A 26,346-nucleotide genomic window follows, 5' to 3' on the forward strand; every position below is an offset into this window, starting at 1 on the left:
AAACCGTCCAACGGCCATATTGTATCTTCTGCCACATGTTTCGCGCGTCCCACCATAGCTTTTGTCTTCTTCCAATATAGGGTAATTCGCCAGTAACTGGCCACTTTTAGTAACTGGCCACTTCAACTAAAAATGAATTCTATTCACCTATTAAACAGAATTCATTTTAGTAAAAGATTTCAATAACTGCATGGCCAGCTTTCAATAACTGGCCACCTTATACTAAAATGAATTCTATTTATATGAGAATAGAATTCATTTTTAGTTTAGGACGGCCAGTTACTAAAAGTGGCCAGTTACTGGCGAATTACCCTATCCTTACATAAATAATTTCTGAAATTTTCTCATTAACTAAATTGTAAATCTACTCGTAGGGTACATCTGTATTTACGTGGAACCTCGAAAGTGGGATTAGACTCCATTAGCCGCGTGTAGTGTGGCGCTGTCGCACACAGATGTCGCCTCCGGCGCGTCGAGATATTGCTTAATATGTGGCGTAAGTCACTAGCGTCAGACCGAGAAAAATCTGAAGCGTTTTTGAGCCCACGCAGTGAAAGTGTCATTTTAAATGTCAAACGTCTATGAAATTATGACTTGTAATAAGACAAGCTTGCACTGCGTGGGCTATCAAAATCACTGTAGACTTTTCTTGGTCCATCTCTAACCTTTCACCGCTTCAAGCAAGAATCGAAATTTTGACCTATTTGGAACACCGGTCCAATTTGATGATTCATTTGAAGACAATAAGTAACATTTCCCGAACTTCTTCCTCAGTTCCTCATTGCTGAGGATCGCGACCTTGTATGCTCCGTCTCCACAGAGTGCCAACTACCCTCTTCACAACACCCGTGCCGCCGGTGTGGGATTTTCGTAAAGCCGATTTTGAGTCGTTGTACGCATCACTAGCTTGTATCGATTGGGGCGAGGTCTTACAGACACGTAATGTTGAATTGGCGACCGAAGCTTTCTATACAAAATTAAAAGAATGTATATCTAGCTGTGTTCCTAATAAAAGGCCAAGTAAAAGGTCCGGGCGGTATATCTATCCTCCGTGGTATACACCGGAAATTATCAGGTATATTCAGAGCAAATACTTTCACCTAAATAAATACAAACAAACGGGAAAATTGTTTAACAGAGAGCTCTATAGATACTACAGGGGGCATGTCAAAATGTTAATCAAAGTTGCATATGGACGATACCTCGATAACATTGAGCGAGATATTATTAATGAGCCAAATAAATTCTGGAGTTATGTTAGGAACAAAAGGAGGGATAGACGCGAAAGTACCTATTCGTATAAAGGTAAAATCGTGGTCGGGCAGGAGGCAGCAGAAGCGTTTGCAGAATATTTCAGCTCTGTGTTCCACAGTGAGGCACCGCGCTTAGACGCCGAGGAGGCGGCGCGCTGTGGCGCGACGGAGGCTGATGCGACGCGTGTGGCTGTCGACAGCGTGGACGCGCGGGAGCTGCGCCGCGCGGTCAGGGCTCTTAGGGCACGGTCTGCCTCGGGTCCGGACGGGGTGCCGACCTTCTTAGTCCGCGATTGTATTAGTGTTTTGGAGCAACCGCTTCTCTATATATTTAATCTGGCACTACAGCACTCTACCTACCCTTCTTGCTGGAAAATCACCAGAGTAACACCTGTACCCAAGAACAGTGTCGGTTCCGATGTGAGTAACTATCGGCCCATTGCGGTGCTGTCAGTTTTTGGCAAGGTCTTCGAAACATTTTCAAACGTCTTTAACACATCTATAAAAAAAGTTTCGGTTTCCGTCGAAACTTAGTCAAAACCGAACAGTTTCGGCAAGAAAACCGGTTTCGGTAGAACAATAATTTCATACATATTTGGCGTCTCCTGTGTCGTGCCACCATATTCTAACAGATGGCGTTAGCATTTCCTTTATCGCGCTTACGGAGTTTAGAATGTCAGTTACTATAAAACTCCTAACCAACTCTTATTGGAGAGAGTACTTACTGTATATTGCCCTCTCTCTATATTCTAAATATATTTTCCATTTCTCTAAATTCTATGTTATGTTGCTTAACTTCAAACTAGGGTAAATACATTCGACCCTCTCAGCAAATATACGGGTGATTCATGAGACGTGAGCAGGACTAATCCTACACACTCAGTAACTGATAATTGATCGATCGCCGTAGTATTTAGGTGAAACAACCATACTTTTTCATATTTTTTAACTTTTTGGTGAGGGCAAATTTAATTCTCTACAATCTTGGTCACCCTACAAAACCTAATTAATAAACATAAAACCTCTTTTACCGTAATGACAGCATTTTGATTACGAAGAAAATGAACTGTCAAACTTGGTGAGATACGAGTTTTCTAAAGTAACCAGACCGTGATGACAGTGATGACATTCAATTTGACACAGAATATCGGTAGTTTGGTATTCTAATTTTAGGGTGACCATGCATGTCGTAAATAAATTAATAACTTTTTTTTTAATACTGATACGAAACAGTTGCTTATAATTTACGAAATGCGCAGTGTTAGTCCTGCTCACGTCTCCTGAATCACCCTGTATAGTGTATACCCTGTATTACCTATACTTAATAACAAAATCGCATAATCTGACAGATGGTTTTCCCCGAGTTTGAAATTAAGCGACTCGTTCCCCACGCCGCTATCGCTTTCGCTTATAACTTGAGCTGCAAACTCATAAAACGCGTATAACTAGCTCAGTACGTGTTTATTGTGATTCCTTCAGCCGTCGCAGGGATTTTATTTGCACTTCAGATTAACGAAAATAGGTCTGTTTGTATAGAATAAGGAGGAGAGAGAAATCAGGTAAAAATCCACCTCTCCACTTCTCCGTTCCTCGTCCGTTTGTTGCTCGCCTCCGATGGTATATGCCATATTATGGCTCCTCTAGACGATGGGCCAACGCCGGCCACTCCAAGGGACGCAGCCATGCGGTAGAATGAGATAGCAATATCACTTGCTCCCTCTAACACATAACTGCGTCCCTTGGAGTAGCCGGCGTTGGCCCATCGTGTAGAGGAGCCATTATACGCCGCAGACCGGTAGACTACCTCGGAAATAGATGCCCTCACTATCGCAGCTGCACTACCGGTACTGAACGCGTCGCTGTCATTGTCAATTTCCATAGTAAAATGAACAGTAGTGCAGCTGTCGTTGGAAATGGACTGTCACCTTAAGAAGCGCTGGCTGGTCGTGACAGCGGACATGGAAGAGAACAATTTCACACCTGAGGATGCCGAAGACCGGGCAAAGTGGAGAAGATTGAGCAGGAAAGAGGACCGTTTAGTTCGTTTTTTTTAGCATAAGAAATAAGGTAAACAATCTTGATGTGTCTTTTAATTGAAAAACACATTTTAAAAATAAGTTACGGCAAATATGTAACAATTATGAATCTAATACGATCATTTAGGTAATAGTTACTGATTTTTATAAAGCGCTTTTTAATTAAAAGACATGTCAAGATCGCTTATCTTCTTGCAAGTTCTTTCTAATGCTAAAGAAAAAACCGGGCAAGTGCGAGTCGGACTCGCGCACGAAGGGTTCCGTACCATAATGAAAAAAAAAAACGGAAAAAAATGCAAAAAAAAACGGTCACCCATCCAAGTACTGACCACGCCCGACGTTGCTTAACTTTGGTCAAAAATCACGTTTGTTGTATGGGAGCCCCATTTAAATCTTTATTTTATTCTGTTTTTAGTATTTGTTGTTATAGCGGCAACAGAAATACATCATCTGTGAAAATTTCAACTGTCTAGCTATCACGGTTCGTGAGATACAGCCTGGTGACAGTCAGACGGACGGACGGACGGACGGACAGCGAAGTCTTAGTAATAGGGTCCCGTTTTACCCTTTGGGTACGGAACCCTAAAAACGAACTATAGGCCGGGGAAACGCTAGATTGAAGAAGACAAGAATTGCTCGTTTAAATGTATAAGTTTGAGTATCACATAAGTATTTGGACTCGAAATCCAAAGAAATTACATAAATTATACGAACAAAGGAGGAATTAGGACAGTTCTGATTACTTTATCCAATTTGCTGTATTTGGATTCTTTTGAAATTATATTAATTTAATCTAATTGGATCGTTATCTTCAACGTCTTTTCATTTGTTATGTTTTATTTACATTTGTAATACATTGCTTAAAGGAAAATTTTGCACATATTATTCGAAATCTGTATGTACGTACCTACATTGTGTTACGTAGGTATATGCATGTACAGTCGCCATCGGATATATCGGAGCGGTCAAAGTGCTCACAAATATCTGAGCACGCCTCTATTGCCAAGGCGTTAGAGCACAGAATAAATAATAGTACTACCGTACAGAAAGGAAACTTCCTACAGAACCGAAGTTTGACAGCGAACGATCAGGGTCGAATCATGATGTCCCTTTCTAATATATGGCACTATCCTTTTCGGCTATTTACAACCCTAAATACACAAATAAACAATAAATAGACGAAAAGGATAGTGGCATATAAAATTGAAGCCATTATCTTATCTGTGGTCGTGCACACAAAGGGACGTCAAGTTGTGTCAACCCTAATAATCGCTCGGAGCAATGCTGAGCCGAACGGAGCCGAGTTTGCCCGAAGGGAGGAGTCTGCATGTTTAGTTTATTTTGAGCACCTCGGCCGCTCCGATATATCTGATGGCGATTGTACTAGCAAAAACCTTGTGTTAATGATCCAACCTTTATACATAGCGCCGCAGAAGAGTCTATGATGCGGCGCGCATTCTAAGTTTGAAATAATTGAAATATGTCAATAACAAGAAAAAACAAGGACTTTAATGTCAACAATCTCATTGTGAAAAGTACAATAAATACTACTAATTTATATATAAACTAATAGTTTCAATAATTCTACAATAAAATACAATAATATAGTTAACGCCAGTATCGCGCTAACATTTGACAATTGTGCTGTCAGACCAAAATATAGATCTAGTAACCGTCACACGTAAAGCTTGTGTAACCTTGGCATGTAACCGAGCACCTAATAAGGCTCCTAGTAATTCTAAACGACTTTTTGCGTTCGTAATAAGCTTTAGCGTTACGAAACAGAGTTCATATTCCTCCAAATTAACTTTCACGAAGACATTCGAATGCTCCTTTAACAAACTTCATCTTCTTACTGCTGTCTTATTAAACCTTATTACGAGCTAATAAGGTATATTTTCGCCGGTTATAAATGTAAAATATACAGCTAAGAGCACAGTGATAGATTATAGACAGTAAGTATAAGATTGTTCGCAAGTAATAGTATGGCAAAGTTTTGAGATTGGTTGGCATTGTTGGCAAGTTGTTGGTTAGTGGCGTCTATCTTAATAACTAAAGTAAGATGGACTGTTTTTAGGGTCCCATAGTACCTATACGTCTGTAAGTAGAACCTACCTATACCTACCTACATTTAAGAATAAGTACTTAATATGTAAAAATTTGACTTGCTACTTGCGTTTAGGTATAAGTATGTATTTATCTATCTACTTATATAAGTACATTATGTACATCGTCGCTTAGCACAAGCTTTGCTTAGTTTGGGCTGGCTTGGGGCTAGTGATTTGTGTAATGGCTCCTCTACTCGATGGGCCAACGCCGGCCACTCCAAGGGACGCAGCCATGCGGTAGGATGAGATAGCAATATCACTTGCTTCCTCTAACGCATAAATGCGTCCCTTGGAGTGGCTGGCGTTGGCCCATCGTGTAGAGGAGCTATAAAATGTTCTTTGAATTTAGGTAGTAAAATGATTGCGGTTTAAAGATGAAGCCACAAGACTTCGTTATGCGTAAGAAAATGATCGAATCTTTTGTTTATGTTCATATTGTTTTTAAGATATAAGATGTCCCCTAATAATCATTTATTTCATCATCATCATCTCAGCCATAAAACGTCCACTGCTGAACATAGGCCTCCCCCTTGGACCTCCATTCGTACCGGTTGGAAGCCACCCGCATCTAGCGTCTTCCGGCGGCTTTAACAAGGTCGTCCGTCCATCTTGTGGGTGGACGTCCTACGCTGCGTTTGCTAGTCCGTGGTCTCCACTCGAGCACTTTTCGACCCCATCGGCCATCTTCTCTGCGCGCAATGTGGCCTGCCCATTGCCACTTCAGCTTGCTAATCCGGTGAGCTATGTCGGTGACTTTAGTTCGTCTACGGATCTCCTCATTTCTGATTCGATCACGCAGAGAAACTCCGAGCATAGCCCTCTCCATAGCTCGTTGAGCGACTTTGAATTTTGAGATGAGGCCGATAGTGAAAGACCACGTTTCGGAGCCGTAAGTCATCGCTGGTAACACACATTGATTAAAGGATTATATTTAACACACATGGATTAAACCTACCTAATTGGACTACTTGTCCTAGGTAGATGTACGAGTCAACAACTTCGAGTACCGAGTTCCCAACAGAGACTGGGATGGGCACAACATTGGTATTTGACATAAGTTTCGTCTTGTCCATGTTCATTTTCAAGCCCACCCGTTGTGAAACTCGGTTGAGGTCATCAAGCATCATGCTGAGTTCCTCCATCGACTTTGCCATGACTACGATATCGTCGGCAAACCGAAGGTGAGTGATGTATTCGCCGTTGATGTTGATGCCAAGTCCTTGCCATTCCAGGAGCTTGAAGGTGTCTTCCATTACGGCAGTAAACAGTTTCGGAGAGATAACGTCTCCCTGCCTTACGCCTCTTTGCAATGGAATCGCCTTCGTGCTCTGCTCCTGTACTCGGACCGACATGGTGGCGTTACTATACAAATACTTCCTCGGGGCCGTGGTTTGATTGTGCTCTGCATGATGGGGGGTGAATGCCATAATCGCCACGCTTGGCAGGTGGGTTGGCGATCGCAGTCGAGTACACCGAATTTGAGGGACGCTGCTGCCCGTCCACCGGTGGTCTTGGACGTAGTTTCAGGACATATCCGGGTCCTGGACGTAGTTTAAGGACATACCCGGGTCCATCATTTATTTAATCAGAGATATATATAACTCCGTATAAGATAAATAAAGTCTAAGAAAAAAACGTGCCTCGGAAATGAAAAAGTCATTCTCGAATAGATGGCGCACACACCTTTGGCCTATTCTCGGCTAGATGGCGTTGACAACTCCGTTTGATATTTAACAATTTTAACACATATCAGTGAAAGAACATGTGTCAGTATGGAACAATAAAAATTAAAAGGCATTTATGCGTAAACATATTTTGATAAATTTATATATTTTCAATTTTATTTTAAGTTTTAATCGCGTGTCGATAGATGGCAGTAAATGTACCGTGACTACAAAATTTACTTTGGCAATAGCCCTCTAGTTTATTTTATACTATCTATTCTCTTTGATTTAATACTTATCAATGCGTAAACAGGTCCTACTGAAGTCCAGCCATATTTACCCGTATTGACCTTGTTCAAAAATCGAAGTCAAACTTTGCCCCATATATCTCAAGGCAAAGATATATTAATACATACTTGTATGTGTAGGTATAAGATAAATAAAGTCTAAGAAACAAACGTGCCCCCGAAAAGTAAGAATATTTATGCTTGAAAAGATGGCACCATAGTTTGGCCTACGCTCGTGTAGATGGCGACACCGTTTGACATTTAACAATTTTACACTACATATCAGTGAAAGAACAGGGATCAAAGACAAATGGCGTCCTAAAAGTATACATCCTGTGTCGAAAGATGGCAGTAAAATTTAAATACGCCTCTATACTGAATCCTCTTTGCTAAAGGCAAACAAAGATAATTATAATAAATTCAGTGCCATTACCAAAAAGTTCCTACATTAGCTGTTATTGTATGACCATAATTTCGGTTCATAAATTGGTTGCGATAACATCATTTTCAATACAAATTATAATTTCCAAAGAAACTTAAGTCCAGTACAAAATACCACTACTTAAGCTTTTTTAAAATCGAGCGACCTCATCATTGAAAAACAATTTTGTATGCTTGAATTGGAAATTAAACCTTAAAGGTATAGAAATAAAGTTGAAATTGTAAAGTTTTAATAACAATACAACATTGTTTACTTGCTTTAAAACGATTAACTTAAAAAGTTTATCATATTGCGCAATTTCGTTTTAGTCGGTTTTTCGAAGCTTTTGCACGACTTTTTTTGCTTCGACTCTGTTTCATTATTTCTAAGGTTCACAATCGTATAAATATAATTTTACGATTGAGTATCTGCTATCAAAAGGATCGTGTTTCAATAATAAATTCACATAAGATACGGCATTTTGCTTTTGATTCATAATTGTACTGCAATTGACAGTGGCGCCATCTAGTCGTCATGATTGGAACCCGTTCGGAAAATGCTCCTGAAAGCTGCGTAGCGATGCTGGGGTGGGTTTAGTTCTAGAAAATGTTGGTAGATGGCGTTGATGTAGAAATTTATTTTACTGGGGAATTGTTGTAATTTTTACTCAGTTTTGCAATATGTGAAAAAGTGAGAATAGAATAAGTAGAACGCGACAGACACGTTCACTTTCACCTTTGGCCATCAATCCAAATTTGAACAGCACTTGTTTTTAAGCTTAGAACAAATTTAAAAGTTGAAAAATTACTCTTGGCAAAAATAATAGATAGAGTCTGGCTACTGAAATTTTACCTAAATTATTGGCGGGAAATTCAAAAAATCTTGGGCTGGTCACACTTTGCTTAGTAGGAATTATAGTTTTGATACTAGATAATATTTTTGGTATTCTGTGCACAAGTAAGGTACCTATGGAAATAAGCTAAATAAAAGTTTACGTGCACTCAAAGTCAGCTTACATAATTTCTACTACTATTTAAAGTACAGTCAACAACAAACACATATGTTTACGTTCCAATATTTAGATTTTATAGATATTTTTCAGAACTTTTAGTTTATCCGTTTTTTTATACACTTGTCCTATTTATGAGATTCAGGCATTAATAAATTCACGTACTTAATCAAAGTAATAGGCAAATGTTAGAACTAGTACTTAAAGTATCAAAATATTTATAGAGCACCAACCTCCTAATTTGTTTACATTTGGTTAGGAGTTGTAAACATTGCAGTTTTTCGTTATACAACGCTACACGTCGACTTCGCACATTGTCGTAATTATTTACGAGCTTAAATAATAGTTTGCGAACATCACTCAGTATAGAAATTATTAATATTATTTACAATAAACCCCTTATAAACCGCAAACAATTTGAATGAATGACATAAATTGACAACTCACTTTTAGCTTTTTTTTAAATCATAGACAATTGGTGATACAACAACGAAATATCTGCCAACAATTTTTGGCTAGCCAGACTCTAGTATAGAGGGGTCCTGTCATTGTCAATTTTGTAGTCACGTTACATTTACTGCCATCTATCGACACACGTATAAACTTAAAATAAAATTGAAAATATAGAAAATAATCAAAATATGTTTACGGATAAATGATTCTTAATTTTTATTGTTCCATACTGACCCATCTTCTTTCACTAATATGTGTTAAAATTGTTAAATACCAAACGGTGTCGTTAACGCCATCTAGCCGAGAATAGGCCAAAGGTAATGGCGCCATCTATTCGAGAATGACTTTTGCTTGGCCGTCCGAGGCACGTTTTTTTCTTAGACTTTATTTATCTTATACGGAGTTATACATATATATCTCTGCTCTTGGTAACAGTCTATGATGAGGTCTTGGTGGCTCAGATGGCAGAGCGCTGGAGTATCGATCCAGAGGCCGTGAGTTCAAGTCTCACCCAAGACAGTAATTTTTCCACTTTTAAATTTATTCTTAGGTTAATAGCATCGTTCGCAGACGTTTCTGCTTGTTAAAAATTAAATAAGTAGGTAAGTACTTACCTAATTTTTTTTTGTGAACCGTATCTTAATTATATTTTTCCGTTGTTCTCAGAGTGGACCAGGCCGATGGAGGGGGGAAAGGTCTGAACCGCCTCAACGGGTTCCTGAACCTGAAGACTCCTCTCATCAGCACCAAGACCCTGGGGTAAGTCAGCCATATAGAGTAGAAACACGAGGTCCAATACAAATAGTACCCCATTAAAAAAAACAAATACTTACTTAGGTACTTGGTTGGCGCGGTGACCCAAAATGAGTAGGGGAAACTGTTGTACCTTGGACATAATTTTACCTCGGACCGATGGCAATTTTTCCACATTGTCACGGTTATTGACATATTTAATTTATATTATTTAAAACTTTATTATTAAGTATAAAAAACAAGCTATCAATGAAACATGAGAGCGGCCGGTAACTCAAGAAATAAATTAAAATATAAATTGTGTTATAAAAAGTCAGTATTTCGAACTTTACATCAAGGATGATTATTTCATGTGTTGCTAATAGATACTAAAACTTAATATAATAAGCTAAAGTAAAGTTAATTAGCTACTCGATGGTAGGAACAATTCAGCCTAATCTCAATTGGAAATGATATTACGAAGCTTACTTTTCCAAAAAGTTGCTTTGTTGTACCTCGGACACCGAAAATATGTTGTACCTTGGCCCGTACTTGCTTCTACTGTAAATATTTGTTTTAAACTTAAAGTTTAATATTTGCCGTATTTTTAATTAACGTCGGACTATAGGGGGCAGTTTGAGGGCAAGGTAAGGTTTACAAAAAAATCTTAACTTACGAGTATTATAATGTACCTAGTATTTGTAACATAGTTAATTAAATTAGTTACCCGTTATCATTTATTCATCTTTAATGTGTAAATACTCTTTGAAGTGATGACTGATAGCCCACTGAAGTGGCCACTTAAAAAACAAATAAATAGCTGACATGCGTCATTAACGCAGTTAGTTGCGTTGCTATGATATTTGGAATTTCACATTATAAATACTAGGTACCAAATACTAAGTACAAATACTCGAAAGTGAATTGATTGATTTGCGAACCTTACCTATCATTCTGACATGCCACGAAAATGCCCGCTGGAGTCCAACGTATGCTAATTATTAGTTATTTGCATTATAAGTTACCAAGTAATCGATCATAAAAAGGATGCCTAAAATGTTTTAGGCAAAAAAAAATGCCATTGCTAAATATTTTTTTTTCTAAGGTAATTGTACTAGAAAAATCTATTCAATGGCATAAATATGCTAAAAATATCTGTGATTTCATATAAAAACATTATTTCTATGATTATATTATAAATTTACTAAATAAAATTATCATGTCCCAGGTACAACGGGAAACACCAAGTTACATCAGGGGTGTTGTTCCTTGGACACTTTTCCCTTTTTTTTTCGTCAACATATCCCATCAAAATAAATAAACCAATCTTCAAATTTTATATCGTATTAGATAGTTTATTGATGTATCTTATAATATTCGGATAAACAATAATTCTGCAGCCTTTAGTTTTTTTTCTAAAATTCATAAAAGAAAAAAACTGTCCGAGGTAGAACAGCTTCCCCTAACGTGTTGGCCTCCAACACAAGAGCACGCTGATTTGATCGGTTCAGAGCGGTATCCCGCCAGCTTTCGCCGACGCCGAGCTCACGGAGATCTGCCTCCACTCTATCTGCCCAACGGTATTTAGGACGACCAAGGACGGTGCCTAGTTGGTCGACCCAAGTAGGCCCTTTTGGCTGCCCGATCTTCACCCATCTTTTCGAGATGGCCAAGCCAGCGGAGACGAGACGATGGGCTTACAACAAAAAACAATTAAACAAAAACAATATCTATGTACTTTTTAGGGTTTCGTACCCAAAGGGTAAAAACGGGACCCTATTACTAAGACTCCACTGTCCATCTGTCTGTCTGTCTGTCTGTCACCAGTAGCTCTACTATGAGTTCCGTCAAGTTCCGTGAATGACAGTCGATAGTGAGAAAGTTAAGGAAAATGTATGGAGTAATTGTACAGAGCCTCTACCGGTCACCTAAAGAACTAAAAATTTCAATTGGTACCATGAGTTAGGTATAGACGTTTTTACGCGAGTTTTCCATACTTGCCTAACTTCACACCTAAAACGCTCTCTTTCTAATCGAACGAGCGAGCGAAGCGAAGCGAAGTTCTTACATTCGACTTCGGACACGCGGCCGGCTAGCGGCACGTCCCGGCATTTCGATGTTTTTAAGCTGAACTGTCAGAAGATAGTTTGATACTCAAGAACTTAAGTAAATTTGTCCTAATTTAAATGAAATTGGGTAAACGTGTAGTTGAGGACAGTAAATTTTAGTCATTAAATTATGAGCAGGCTTTATGAAGAGGTTATTAAGCTAGAAGAGCTTAAAATGCTAAAAAACTATTGTGAGGGGTCATGCATTTCTGGTCATCTTTTTTGTAAGAAAGTATGGTCGAGTTTGGTATCAAATGAAAGCGCTCGGCTTGCACTTTTATAATATCGTCTTTAAATTTACTATTTTGAAATAATTAGCAAGATAAAAATAAACATAGTATAGGTATTTGACATTTGGCAAGAAACTATGGAAGGTAGAGGTTCTACACTCCATAGGTACTTACAAGAAATATTACGGCTTACCACAGATACAGTTTATTTTAATCTCTATGGTGACTCAGTTAAAGGCTCCACAGAGCTTACAGTTATAGTTTGTCAAAGGACTGTCTCGTTTCAAACACAGACAGAGAGAATCATATTATCTTTGTCTTACACCAGTACTAGCACCCGAAAGAAAAGGACGAGTATAGTTTTTTTGTTCATAAGAACAAGTAAATAATTACTGACAAATTTGATTTGACAACTATATTCGCACGCGTTTTCAATCCATTGTCGACTTTGGCCAAGGCCACAGACGTTCGGAATGGGGTTGGCAACTGTCAAAGGTTTGCATAGATGGCGCCATCATAGCTTGCCTCTTTGTCTATGAGATTTGGCTTAAATGACTGGTATCCAGGACATGTATATTGATTAAAAAATAAAATTGACACAATTCTAGGGATTGACAGGGCAAGCTATGCTGGCGCCATCTTCAAAATACTTCGACCGGCCCCCATTTTCCGAACGGAATGACATTTGTAGAGCGACGTCCCGTTCCTACCTGTCATTCCGTACGGAAACTGAATGAAAATTCCGAACGTCTGCGGCCAAGGTAAGTATGCAACAAAATATAGATGAAGATGGCGGCCATGCACTATGTCATAAAAATCGTCATGGATGTCGTTTTTTAGGTTTTGGGGGGCGCAGATTTCGAAAATGATGATTATTTTGAAATCCATCATGGCGGCCATCCACTATGTCATAAAAGTCGTCATGGATGACGTTTTATAGGTTTTAGGGGGCCCCGATTTCGAAAGAGATTACCATTTTGGAATCCAAAATGGCGGCCATGCACTATGTCATAAAAGTCGTCATGGGTGTCGTTTTATAGGTTTTAGGGGCCACAGATTTCGATAATGATGACCATTTTGGATTCCAAGATGGCGGTCATGCACTATGTTATAAAAGTCGTCATGGATGTCGTTTTATAGGTTTTGGGGGGCGCAGATTTCGATAATGATGACCATTTTGGATTCCAAGATGGCGGTCATGCACTATGTCATAAAAGTCGTCATGGATGTTGTTTTATAGGTTTTGGGGGGCGCAGATTTCGATAATGATGACCATTTTGGATTCGAAAATGGCGGCCATGCACTATGTCATAAAAGTCGTCATGGGTGTCGTTTTATAGGTTTTAGGGGGCACAAATTTCGAAAATGATGACCATTTTGGATTCGAAAATGGCGGCCATGCACTATGTCATAAAAGTCGTCATGGATGTCGTTTTATAGGTTTTGGGGGGCGCAGATTTTGAAAATGATGACCATTTTGGATTGCAAAATGGCAGCCATGCACTATGTCATAAAAGTCGTCATGGGTGTCGTTTTATAGGTTTTAGGGGGCACAGATTTCGAAAATGATAACTATTTTGGAATCCAAAATGGCCGCCATGCAGTATGTCATAAAAGTCGTCATGGATATCGTTTTATAGGTTTTAGGAGGCGCAGATTTCGAAAATGATGACTATTTTGGAATCCTAGATGGCGGCCATGCACTATGTCATAAAAGTCGTCATGGATGTCGTTTTATAGGTTTTGGGGGGCGCAGATTTTGAAAATGATGACCATTTTGGATTGCAAAATGGCGGCCATGCACTATGTCATAAAAGTCGTCATGGGTGTCGTTTTATAGGTTTTAGGGGGCACAGATTTCGAAAATGATAACTATTTTGGAATCCAAAATGGCCGCCATGCAGTATGTCATAAAAGTCGTCATGGATATCGTTTTATAGGTTTTAGGAGGCGCAGATTTCGAAAATGATGACTATTTTGGAATCCTAGATGGCGGCCATGCACTATGTCATAAAAGTCGTCATGGATGTCACTTTGTAGGTTTTAGGGGTCCCTGATTTCGAAAATGATGATCATTTTGGAATCCAAAATGACGGCCATGCAGTATGTCATAAAAGTCGTCATGGATGTCGTTTTATTGGTCATGATCATCATTTTCGAAATCTACACACCTGTTTCAAATAAGGTATAGGTAGATGCATCCTAGTAAGTCAACAACATCTATATCTACTATCGAATTGTACTTTTGATAGTACATAGTACGAAATGTAATCTGAAAGGAGTCAAGTAATATATTCCCGTAATGAGGAATCTACATTGATTCCAATTATTCGTAATTGTAGTATTCGAAAATTGATTCCTGATTCCTCAAATGGAATTGTACTTAGTAATTCGGTATTGTTAGATTACAAAGTAATCTGGGAATCGGTAATCAGATTACCGATTAGAATAAGTAATTTCAAGTAATCGTGGAATTAGGAATCAATTACGAAATGCCCATCTCGGACTAAGTAGCACTGCATTCAATTGATCTTTTTGGCGAACCGCGAGTTCACAGTTCGGGGCGAACTACTAGTTATATAATGAAAACTGAGCCAGAATTATTCTGCGTAAATACTTTACGCGAGTAAAGGTGACAGATGTTATCGAAAAATACGTGCGTTTCCAACGTGACATTTCTGTCAACTTGTAAACACAACAAATACGCAGATTTTTCACGAGTATTAATGCAATTTTCAACGTAATATGTATAAATTTATAACAGTACGTGAATTTCAAGCAAAACTTTAAGGGGTAAATCAATTAATAGCTCGATAAAAGGCTGATTTAGTACAAAGGTAATGAGATATACTTGACATCATATTTTCCTGTTTCTACTGCTACATTTGCGAAGATCACATTGCTTACGAGCAGTTTTTGGTTTTAGGCAAGAACCAACATTTCCATGAAAATCCGGATGGCATCATGTATGCATGCGTATGCATGTATGCAATAAGAATTAAGGCTCATTACAAGGAGCGGTACGATATGCTGCTGCTTTTGTTGCTGGGTGCACACTGCACATAACACATATAAGAATACCGCAAGACCTATTATAATATGTACGCAAGAATTCCTACGTATTTTATTAAGTATTATCATCTTACATATAAAACATACAAATGTTCTGTGAGTTTATTTATTTTTCTTTAATAAGTAAGTATAGTTTATTTTCCGATGTTCAAATTCTTGTGTTTGATACCTAGGTAATCGTTTTTCATGTCAATTTGGTAACAGGAAATACATATAAAACTTTCTTCAAAAACTTTTGGTGGTTTAGAATCTGAAAATTTAAATAAGGTTTAAACACATTTATTGCCAAAAACCCGCTGCGTGGGTTCATTTTGTATTGGAAATGGGGCGCTTGGCACTGAAATATACTCGAGATCATTTACTATAAAATTAAGATCGCTATTAAGGTCAGGGTCTGTGCGGAAAGAGAAGAGTCGTAGGTATAATGTATGGGCTCCCCTACATTTCACAACTCTTCTCTTTCCGCACACTCTATTTGATAATGGTACTTAGCAGGAGACGGCCGTTGTTATGATGCGGACTGAAGCGGACCATAATATAATATATACCTATTTTAGTATTTTAAGATTTCTTCTCATGTGTGTACTATTTTCATCATAGGTAATAAATATGTAGCCAAAAGTAGCCTGTATAATCGCGCCATATACTTTGCTTCCTATTTTTTAACACGCAAAGTTATAATTTTAATAACTCGTTAATTAATGATGTTTACCTAATTATCATATTTTGCAATTTTTTTCTTGAATACAATATATTTTATTTTATACATTGTTTACTAATATTATTTATTATTTTCGTAACTATGGCAACGTCAAATCTTAAAAAAAATTAGAATGAAGGTTGAGTCAGTAACAAAGTGACAAAATTGGTCTTAGAGCATTTAATAACTGGAGTGGTCATTGAGTGCTTACTGTTAGGATTAGGGTTCCAACCAGGAAAAAAAAGCTTGTTTTAACACCAAATAATGTTTCTTAATCTCAAGCAAGACTACATAGTAATGGGGTCTCATACAAGAAGAAAGAACAACTACATTTGTTTTATATTGACAACCGAATAAATCAAATATCATAGGGCCCGATTCGGATTTTGAAATAGATATCTATTAGATATCTTTTAGACATCACCATCAAGATACTCGTAGGATAACGATATGTTTAAGATCTAACCTGTCAAATTTGACATTGGCGTGATTCTGGAGATACTCTTGAACGACTTCCTCGGGATTTGACTTAGAGATCCAATTCACATCTAATAGATATCTTACGCTATCTAACGTAAAAGTGACATTGGTTGCCCGAATTGCGCTGCAAAAGATAACTAGTTGATATCTAAACTATAACGTATCTAGAATGGATCTAGTACGTGTCGTCTCTTGTGAATATCTTGAAGTTCGAATACGGCAGATACCTAGTCTATATTCTTTATTTTTTTTGTTGACAATATTACTCACCCCTGTGCCGAAAAACTTGCACAATTGTGCAAACTTTTGTATGGACTGACATGGCTATTTCTACGTTACGTACAAATCATGTAGAAATAGCAATACATTTGACGTCCCCGCGTTTTGTAAAGAAAATGACAGCGATGACATCTCCTTTCTAAATGCTCTAAGTGGCGGGTAGAGGTAGAGGAATACAATCTCCATGTAATTAATTAATGAAAAAGTCTCCGTCAAAAACCTTAAGAGGGAAGTATACTAGAATAGAATAGAATAGAATAGAATAGATTTATTCGTAAGCACAAACAATCGGAACAGTACATAGTATAAAAGAAAACACAAAATAAGATTAAAGTGCCACGAAATGGCCCCATCTCAGCATGTTGCTGGTGGCTTCCAGCGCTGATCTTCCGATGAGACCATCAAGTGAGAAGAATCACGGAAGTTAACAAACAAGAAGAAAAAAGACAGAAATAACATACAGTCAACAGTTAATTAAATAAGAAAAAAAAGTTACACAGCAAGAAGATACAACATAATGACTATTTACAATTAAGATTAATTAATACATAAAACAAGCATCGTGCTCTAAATCGCTGTATCGATCCGGTCCGACCATATCCGGTCCGACTATATAGTATACTTCCCTCTTAAGGTTTTTGACGGAGACTTTCTACTATATAGTAGTACCAATAAAAGTCTGCAGCGGATTTGATAGCCCACGCAGCTTAAGTGTTATTAATTTCATAGAAGTTTGACGTTTAAAATGACACTTGCACTGCGTGGGCTATCAAAATCGCTGCAGACTTTTTACGGTCTGACTATACGTCGTAATCGTCCATACAAAAAGAGAAAACGTTTTTCCACTTCTAAATACGAGAAACTTCCATTCTCCATGATTTTTAGTATGGTATTGATACAATGAAAAACTAGGTTTATGGGTTTTCTTTTTCGCTACTCTGGAAAGATTTAGAAAAATTATAATAGCTGACAGCGTGCCCAGTTTTTGCAAATATTCTCCCATAAAGGAGTTTTCTCATAAAGTCATAAAGGATTCTCCTTACCTCTACCCTCCATATTCACGGCTACCATCATTATATGTAACATTACTTTCTGTGCATCTCACTTGCACTAATATGCGAGAGCGAGATGCATAGATAGTAAATTACGTAGACGTGAGAAAATGTGTCAATTTTCTTATTTAGTTCTTTAAGTGAGTCCTAGAGGCGCTGTATAAAACTCCGATATAACTCTTGCTCTGTTTTTTAGTATACTTAGAAAGGGACAGCATCGTTTGGAGTGGAGTGAAGTTAGGTACATAAGACCGTAAAGAAACGTAAAACGTGACACACGGCACGTTTATTCACCGAGTGTAAGTGAAAAATACTCTGCCAACTGATAGTAGAGCTGCAGGCTGTACCTACCTATCTCACAAACCGCGATTTTCACTGATGATGTATTTCTGTTGCCGCTATAACAACAAATACTAAAAAGTACGGAACCCTCGGTGGGCGAGTCCGACGCGTACTTGTCCGGTTTTTATTTTATTTTATTGGCGTTTTTCATTGTCATCCTGTATACGAGCACAATATATCTTCTAAGGTCAGAAAAGTTCTCCTTTTCTAAAGTAAACAGTAACCCATATCCTTGATCCTAGCCCTGCCAACGTTATGAATGTTGCATTGACTGTACGCAGATCGCCTCCAGTAGAGTAAGCATTTTAAATCATTTACTGAAACCCATTAGGCTTCGTCACACTGCAACGGGATTGGAGCGTGTTGTGAACTTAAAGGGGTTGCCAAACTGTGCGCCGTAGACTGTAAGGAGCTAGCCTTAGGGACTGTAAGGAGCTAGATTAAATTTTAATCTTGCAAGTGCGCCGCGGACAAAGATTGGGAACCCTGTATAGGAGATGTTTTTAACAAGGAATCCTTAGATGTAAAGTAATTTGGTAGGAAGTTATTAACAGATAGGTTTTTTTCATTTCATGATATTAAAGGCACAAGGGCTTTAAAACTCAGTTATATTTATTTTTATTTATACTAGTGTTTGAACAAAGGATCGTTACCGGTATAACTAAAAATCAAAATTACGCTGTGAAGCCTCTGAATGCGCAATATTGCTTTGATTTTCTAAAATGGTATTTAGGTAAGGACAATTAATGAAAATAATACCGGTATTTGATCCCTGCCTTGAACATGGTTGATAGGAGTTCAGCAAGAAAATTAGACTTTAAAGCTATACTTGCCGCAAAAGTAAGTGGCGAGTCAGGTCATAATGCCATCTCTTTTACTCTCGGTTGGTCTTAACAAGGGTAAAGGAGATAGCATTATGATCTCAGTCGCCAGTTGGTATTGCGTTAAGTATAACTGCCCATAAAGGTTGTGACCCAAACGATCCATCTAGTGGGTGAATCTCTAGCTGTATAACTGCTGAATAATGTAGCGACTTGGCCCGCTTACGCTTTGCTTTTGAAAATTGATGGGCTTGATGCTGTCGGGTCGGTGATTTAATTGACGGAGAGCTTATAAAGTCCACCTAATCCATATAGGGCCACTTGCACCATCCCAATAACCCGGGGTTAAGCGGTTAAAACGTTAACCCAGTGTTAAATTGTGCTGATAACCATGGTAACTCCAGGTTTTAACGGCTAACCCCGGGTTAGTGGGATGGTCCAAGTGGCGCAGAGAGCTATAAGGTCGACATAGCTCAGAGAAATGTTAGACTTAGTTAATATGCCCAGGTCTAGTTCTTGGTCGAAATTGAAATCCTTGAGGTTACAGGCTCTCTTTTTGACTCGTCAAACCATAAGAAAAGAAATCCACGTATAGATTCAGAGTAGAAAGGCTCTGACTATCTGACCGTCTAGTATCTATCCGTATTCTGCTAGCATGAGTTAGGTTCTCGCGCGCGATTCTATACTTTAAGTCGCGCAAGATGTATGGAAGCAGTGGTGGCCGAGTGGATATGACGTCTGACTTTCAATCCGGAGGTCGCGGGTTCAAATCCTGGCTCGTACCAATGAGCTTTTTCGGAACTTATGTACGAAATATCATTTGATATTTACCACTAGCTTTTCGGTGAAGGAAAACATCGTGAGGAAACCTGCATACATCTGCGAAGAAATTCAAAGGTGTATGTGAAGTCCCCAATCCGCATTGGGCTAGCGTGGGGACTATAGCCCAAGCCCTCTCGCGCATGAGAGGAGGCCTGTGCTCAGCACAGTGGGACCCATATAGGCTGAAATGATGATGATGATGATGAAGATGTATGGTGTCACACGCGAAAACGCAAATCATGCTAGAAGAATACGGATAACACTTAAGCCGATATTTAATCATCACTAAGCTCTAGTGTCAAATCAAGGTATGTTCATATCAATGTTAATTTTTAGGGTTCCGTACCTCAAAAGGAAAAAAACGGAACCCTTATAGGATCACTCCTGCGTCTGTCTGTCTGTCTGTCCGTCTGTCGCAGCCTATTTTCTCCGAAACTACTGGACCAATTAAGTTGAAATTTGGTACACACATGTAAGTTTGTGACCCAAAGACGGACATGTAACGTAAACAAATGAATTTTCACATGGGGGCCACGTTTGGGGGGTAAATGAGAAAATCAAAAAATAAAGTTTTTCAAACTATATTGTGTTACATATCAAATGAAAGAACTCAATGTAACAATCTCAAACATATTTTTTTTATAATTTTAGAATAAACAGTTTAGAAGTAATTCAAGAAAATAGGCAAAAAATTACCATTCCCCCCCTTTATCTCCGAAATTACTGGGTCTAAAATTGTGAAAAAAATACATGAAATAGGTCTTTACCTATAGATGACAGGAAAACCTATTAGAAATATGTAGTCAAGCGTGAGTCGGGCCAATTACTTAGTTTTTGATCCGACCCCTACGGATTTTTTAAAGGCAATTCACTCGCGTTTCACATAGGGTACATCGCCAATTATTAGCCAGTTTTCAATTACTGGCCACCTATACTAAAATGAATTCTGTGTATAGGTGAATAGAACTCATTTTTGTAAGAGGCGGCCAGTTATTGAACGAGTGGGTTGTGGATAAATTTCAGTTACTGGCCATTTTCCTTATACTGAAAATGAGTTTTATTTATCTGTAAATAGAATTCATTTTTGGAATAGGTGGCCAGTAATTGAAAACTGGCTAATAATTGGATTTTCGTACCTTATATACTAAAATGAACTTTGTTCACCTATAAATAGAAATCAAATTAAGTGGCCAGTAATTGGGGGGTGGCTAGTAATTGGCGATGTACCCTATATAAAAAAATATATTGTTAAAAATTTAGTAATGTACGGAAACCTTGGAACGCGAGTCCGACTCGCACTTGGCCGGTTTTTAAACATTGCTTCTTTTCACAATATTACGTCATGTTTTGTGGATAAAGTCCACAACATTTTGCCCTTCACTGTACTTAATTACCAAGTCTGGTTTACTAAACGAAAGCCCGGAGCGACAGGTAATTGCATCAGCTCGCTCGTGTAAGCTGGGCTTTACGCGGCCACGACATTGAGCGACTTGCGACGGCGGCAGCGATAACCATAGCCACGACATCACGCGGCTACAGCGATGAGCGGCATAGGTTGGAGGGAGCGTGACACACGAGCACACGACCCAATTCGAACAAAGCTTATAAGATGTCACACCGATACGATACTGGTCTGTCAGAGTGTGAGAGTAACGTTTTTGGTTGAAGAAATGTCACTTTTGATATTGATATATCGGTATCGTACTGCAGTGGTGTCTTAGAAGCTTTGTTCGAATAAGAGTGACATTCCATTTCCAACTGCAGCTGCAATACTGTTCATTTTCTATGGAAATTGACAATGACAGCGACGCGTTTCCATAGTAAAATGAACAGTACTGCAGCTGCAGTTGGAAATGGAATGTCACTTTAAGGCGGATGGGTGATCCGATCTTTCGTTCCCACCAATGGCCAGTGGGGCGATCCTTTCGGGCATTCTCGGCGCCGTTCGGCTCAGCATTGCTCCGAGCAATTATTAGGGTTGGTACAACTTGACGTCCCTTTGCGTGCACGACAGATACTTAAGATAATAACTTGAATTTTGACAATCCTAAACAGCCGAAAGGGATAGTGCTATACACATAAAAAGGAAGGCCGATTTTTGAAATTCGACCACTCGATTTCGTGTATTTTGTTAAATGATATCTCCACTACTAGGCGTTTAAATTCTACTAATAGAATTGAAGTCAATACCACTAGATTCCAAATTTTGATCGCTCGTATTTCAGAAATTAGCATTCGCCGTTTTCCACCGATTTTCGAGTGACGAAATCGAGTGATCGAAATTCAAAAATGGGCCCCCAGCATGATTCGTCACCACTTCGTCACTGAACTGCTGTCAAACTTCGGTTTTGTAGAAAGTGTCATTTCTGTACGGTAGCAGGCGTGGCTCACTCCGCGATTTCGTCGCTTTGCTACAGATAGCTAATAGTGTTTGAGAACATATAACTCATTAAAACAAATCACTTTATTAATATTATAACATTTTTGTAAATTAAAATAACATATCTTCGTCTAGTCAAAATCAATATTTTTTACAGAATGAACAAAATCATATATATCTAATCAATGTCAATAAAACGAATTCCGAATTCATTAGGCGAAGCGGCCAGCACGTAGGTACATGAAGGTGTCAAGCACCAATGAGGCGCTAACATACTCCCCCCCCTCGAGGAGGTAGAGCCTCGAGGACGAAGAAAGCTCCTTCCGGTTTGGGCAGTGGACATAGACGATGAACTGCTCTTCGTATTATGCCACGTGCCGTGCTAACATCCGCCACTCTGGATACGTTGTCTTGTCCGGGGAACAACTTAACTATTCGTCCCATTCTCCATTTCATAGGAGGGACGTTTGTCTCTTTAACGACAACCACGTCGTTAACTTGAAGTTGTTGTGTGTTGACCTTCCACTTAATCCGTTCCTGTAATTCGGCCAGAAACTCCTTATGCCAGCGATTCCAAAATTGCTGCCGCATTTGCTCGATGTGCTCGTATCTACTTAGCCGATTTGGGTTGATGTCCAACAGGTTCGGAGAAGGTAAAGACATCAATGACTGGCCGATCAGGAAATGGCCTGGCGTTAATGGCTCCAGGTCGTTGGGATCGGTCGATAAATAGGTCAGCGGCCGAGAATTCAAGATGGCTTCAATTTGATTGAAAAGCGTTGACAGTTCTTCAAACGTCATGTGGGTATTGCCTAGGACCCGCGCCATATGGAATTTGGCTGACTTGACTCCGGCTTCCCATATCCCTCCGAAATGTGGAGAATAAGCCGGCGAGAACACGAATTTTATACCCTCATTAGCCCCCCACGAAGCTACAGAATTATTGCTAGACTTCAGAAAGGAAGCAAGTTCGTTACTCGCACCCACAAAATTTGAACCGTTATCGCAATGAATCTCGCATGGATAACCACGACGAGATATAAACCGTCGGAGACATTGAATAAAAGCGTCAGTGGAAAGACTACTGACGAGTTCTAAATGTAAAGCCCTTGTCGAAAAACAAACGAAAAGAGCTAAGTAAGCCTTGGTTATCTTACAGCCTCGACCCTTACGATCTGTAATCAAGAAGGGTCCCGCAAAGTCAACCCCACAAACCTTAAAGGGCAGGCTTGGCGTGACTCTGGTTTCAGGTAAGTTCCCCATTATAGGATTTACAGTTTTCGCTTTCATAATCCAACACCTTTTACATTTATTAACCGTACTCCTAGCTAAATCTCTCCCGCGTATAGGCCAAAATTGATTGCGTAGATTATTTAGTATTAGTTTGACAGATCCATGCAAAGTTCTACTGTGCTCACGCTGAAAAAGCAGCTTCGTAAATGTGTGTTTAGCATCTAATAATGCGGGGTGCTTTTGCGTGTAACTGACTGGAGAATTCTGAATACGACCACCGACACGTAGTAGTCCGTCCTCATCTATAAATGGTGTAAGCTTAAGTATTCGAGACTTTAAAGGTAAAGGTTTACCTTTTTGCAGTGTGCAAAGATCATCACCGAAAGACTCTACTTGAGATTGCTTTGTCAGATATTTTAAAGATGAATTTAATTCCTCTGTAGTTAAATAACCCCCACGTTTAGACGCAGGATTTCTTAAATTGTAGATAAATCTTTGCACATATGCAAAGACTCTTTGCAAAGTCGTCAGCTTCGAATGTCTTTCAAAGTCTACGACACTGTAGTTTATATCTACTGTATTATCGATAAGAGTAAACGTTTTCATTTCGGGTATGCAACTAGTATCGTTGATGAGCGGATTCAGTTGTGGCCATTTTGACATATGGTCGTTAAGGAAAGAGGGACCCTGCCACCAAATATCGGCGGTACATAAATTTTGAGGGTCAACCCCCCTTGATGCTAAATCAGCAGGGTTCATCTCTCCTGGCACGTGTCTCCATGTACTATGTTGAGACAATTCTTGAATCTCACCAACCCGATTTGCTACAAACGTTTTTAAACTCCGAGGTTCCGCTTGAAGCCAACTTAGAACGACAGCTGAGTCAGTCCAGTGAAAAACTTGCTCAATATTACAGCGTAGCGATTTCTGAACCTTAACAGTCAATCGAACAGACAGTAACGCGCCTAAAAGTTCCAAACGTGGAATATATGTCGGCTTCAAGGGAGCAACCTTTGTTTTTGCGCACAGTAAACGTGTAAGTGTGGTACCGTCAACATCTGAGGAGATTAAATAAATGCATGCAGCATATGCAACCTCAGATGCATCTGAGAATGAGTGTAGAGTAATGTTTACAGGTTGACTACACAAAACGTATCTCGGTATGTTAATGTTTGTCAAAGTTTTGAGCTTGTCTACAAAATCTGTCCATGTTTTACATAAATCAGCTGGAACTGGATCGTCCCAGTCCAATTTTGATAACCACAACCTCTGAAGAATGATTTTAGGTGTAATGGTAACCGCACTTAGTAAGCCGAGAGGATCAAATATTTTTGCCGAGTTTGACAAAATAGTACGTTTGGTAACTGGCGGTTTGGATTCAATTTCTACTGAAAATTGTAAACAATCGGGTGCTGGTTGCCATTTTAAACCTAGAACACTCGACTGGCCATCTAAATCTAAATCCTTAGGTATCATGGTACTTAGGCTGGTTTTGACAATATCAGGAGCGTTCGTATGAAACTTACAAAGAGGTAAGCAAGCTCCGTTTAATATATTGGTAACTGATTCACATATGTTGCCAAGCTCCGCTTCAGTCTGCGCACCAGTCAGAAGGTCGTCCATGTAAAAATCATGCTGTATTATTTGGGCGATAGTTTGATTTTCGCATTCCTTCGCTAACTGTAGCAAACATCGCGTGCTGAGAAAAGGCGCTGAAGCAGTACCGTATGTAATTGTATTTAATTGTAATATACGCATCTTTTTAGTAGCTGGGTCTTTCCAAAGAATCTGCTGGTATTTACGTTGGCTGGGCTCTACTAGAATCTGTCTGTACATTTTCTCTACATCTGCTGTAACTACGTATTTATGTTGCCTAAATCTTAACAAAATAGACAACAAGTCGTCTTGCACTACGGGTCCTACATATTGTATGTCATTTAAGGACTTACCTGACGTAGTTTTTGCTGACGCATGAAACACGACTCTTAATTTGGTAGTTTCACTTTGCTCTCTTAAAATAGCATGATGAGGAAGAAACTGACTACCTTCTTCAGCTTTCGAGACTTCAGTCAAATGCCCAAGGTCTTCATATTCCTTAATAAAATCAGAATAACCTTTTTTAAGTTTAGGATTCCTAGACATTTTTCTTTCAATGCTATAGAGCATCCTTTCAGCCAATTTATATGAATCACCAAGGGTATCTGGCGATTCTCGAAAGGGGATACTCACGATATATCTTCCGTCACTATTACGGTGCGTAGTATCGTTAAAAAGTCTTTCACAATAAGCATCATCTGAAGATACTGCAGGTTTCGAACTAGGTAACTCTTCAAGTTCCCAAAATTTTGACAACTGGTTTCTAATTTCTTGTGAAAAGTTACAGCGGATAGTATGAGAACTCGTAGAGTCCTTGGGCCTCCCCCCCGTAGGGCCAGCCACTATCCAACCTAGCTCGGTTTCAACTAAATATGGTTGCCTTATACCTAGCTTAATTTTCTTTTGCCCAATCAAGTCCCAGTATATATCAGAACCAAGCAAGAGATCGACTTCTGCCGGCGACTGGAACTTAGGATCAGCTAGGATAATATTGTTAGGAATATCTACCTTTATTCCTGTATTGACTGCAGGAAGCTCATCCGTAATCTCAGCTACGATATAGCACCTCACTTCAGCTATAAATGACGTATGGAGTGAATGTAAATTAAGATCACAATATTCATTTATAAACAAAGGTATTTTATTAAGACACGAAATGGAGCGATTTACAACAATTGTACTGCAACCAATCTTTTGTTTAGCCTTTTCAGTAATAAATGAGGACTGACTACCATTGTCTAACAACGCGCGCAAAACAAACTTGTTTC

The 26,346-nt window shown here is 38.9% G+C and overlaps 1 protein-coding gene across 3 annotated transcripts in view; it reads left to right on the forward strand.

Annotated features, from left to right (window-relative positions):
• The window catches only part of LOC134677883 (synaptotagmin-7), an 836,427-nt gene that overhangs the window by 282,626 nt on the left and 527,455 nt on the right, over positions 1-26,346 (forward strand). For all 3 annotated transcript variants that reach the window (XM_063536318.1, XM_063536319.1, XM_063536323.1), the window contains one exon: positions 9,898-9,990. In XM_063536318.1, the coding sequence (XP_063392388.1) occupies positions 9,898-9,990 (93 nt within the window). The remainder of the gene's footprint in view (positions 1-9,897; positions 9,991-26,346) is intronic.

This window comes from Cydia fagiglandana, chromosome 27 (assembly GCF_963556715.1).
Source record: "Cydia fagiglandana chromosome 27, ilCydFagi1.1, whole genome shotgun sequence".
Classification (NCBI taxonomy): domain Eukaryota; kingdom Metazoa; phylum Arthropoda; class Insecta; order Lepidoptera; family Tortricidae; genus Cydia; species Cydia fagiglandana.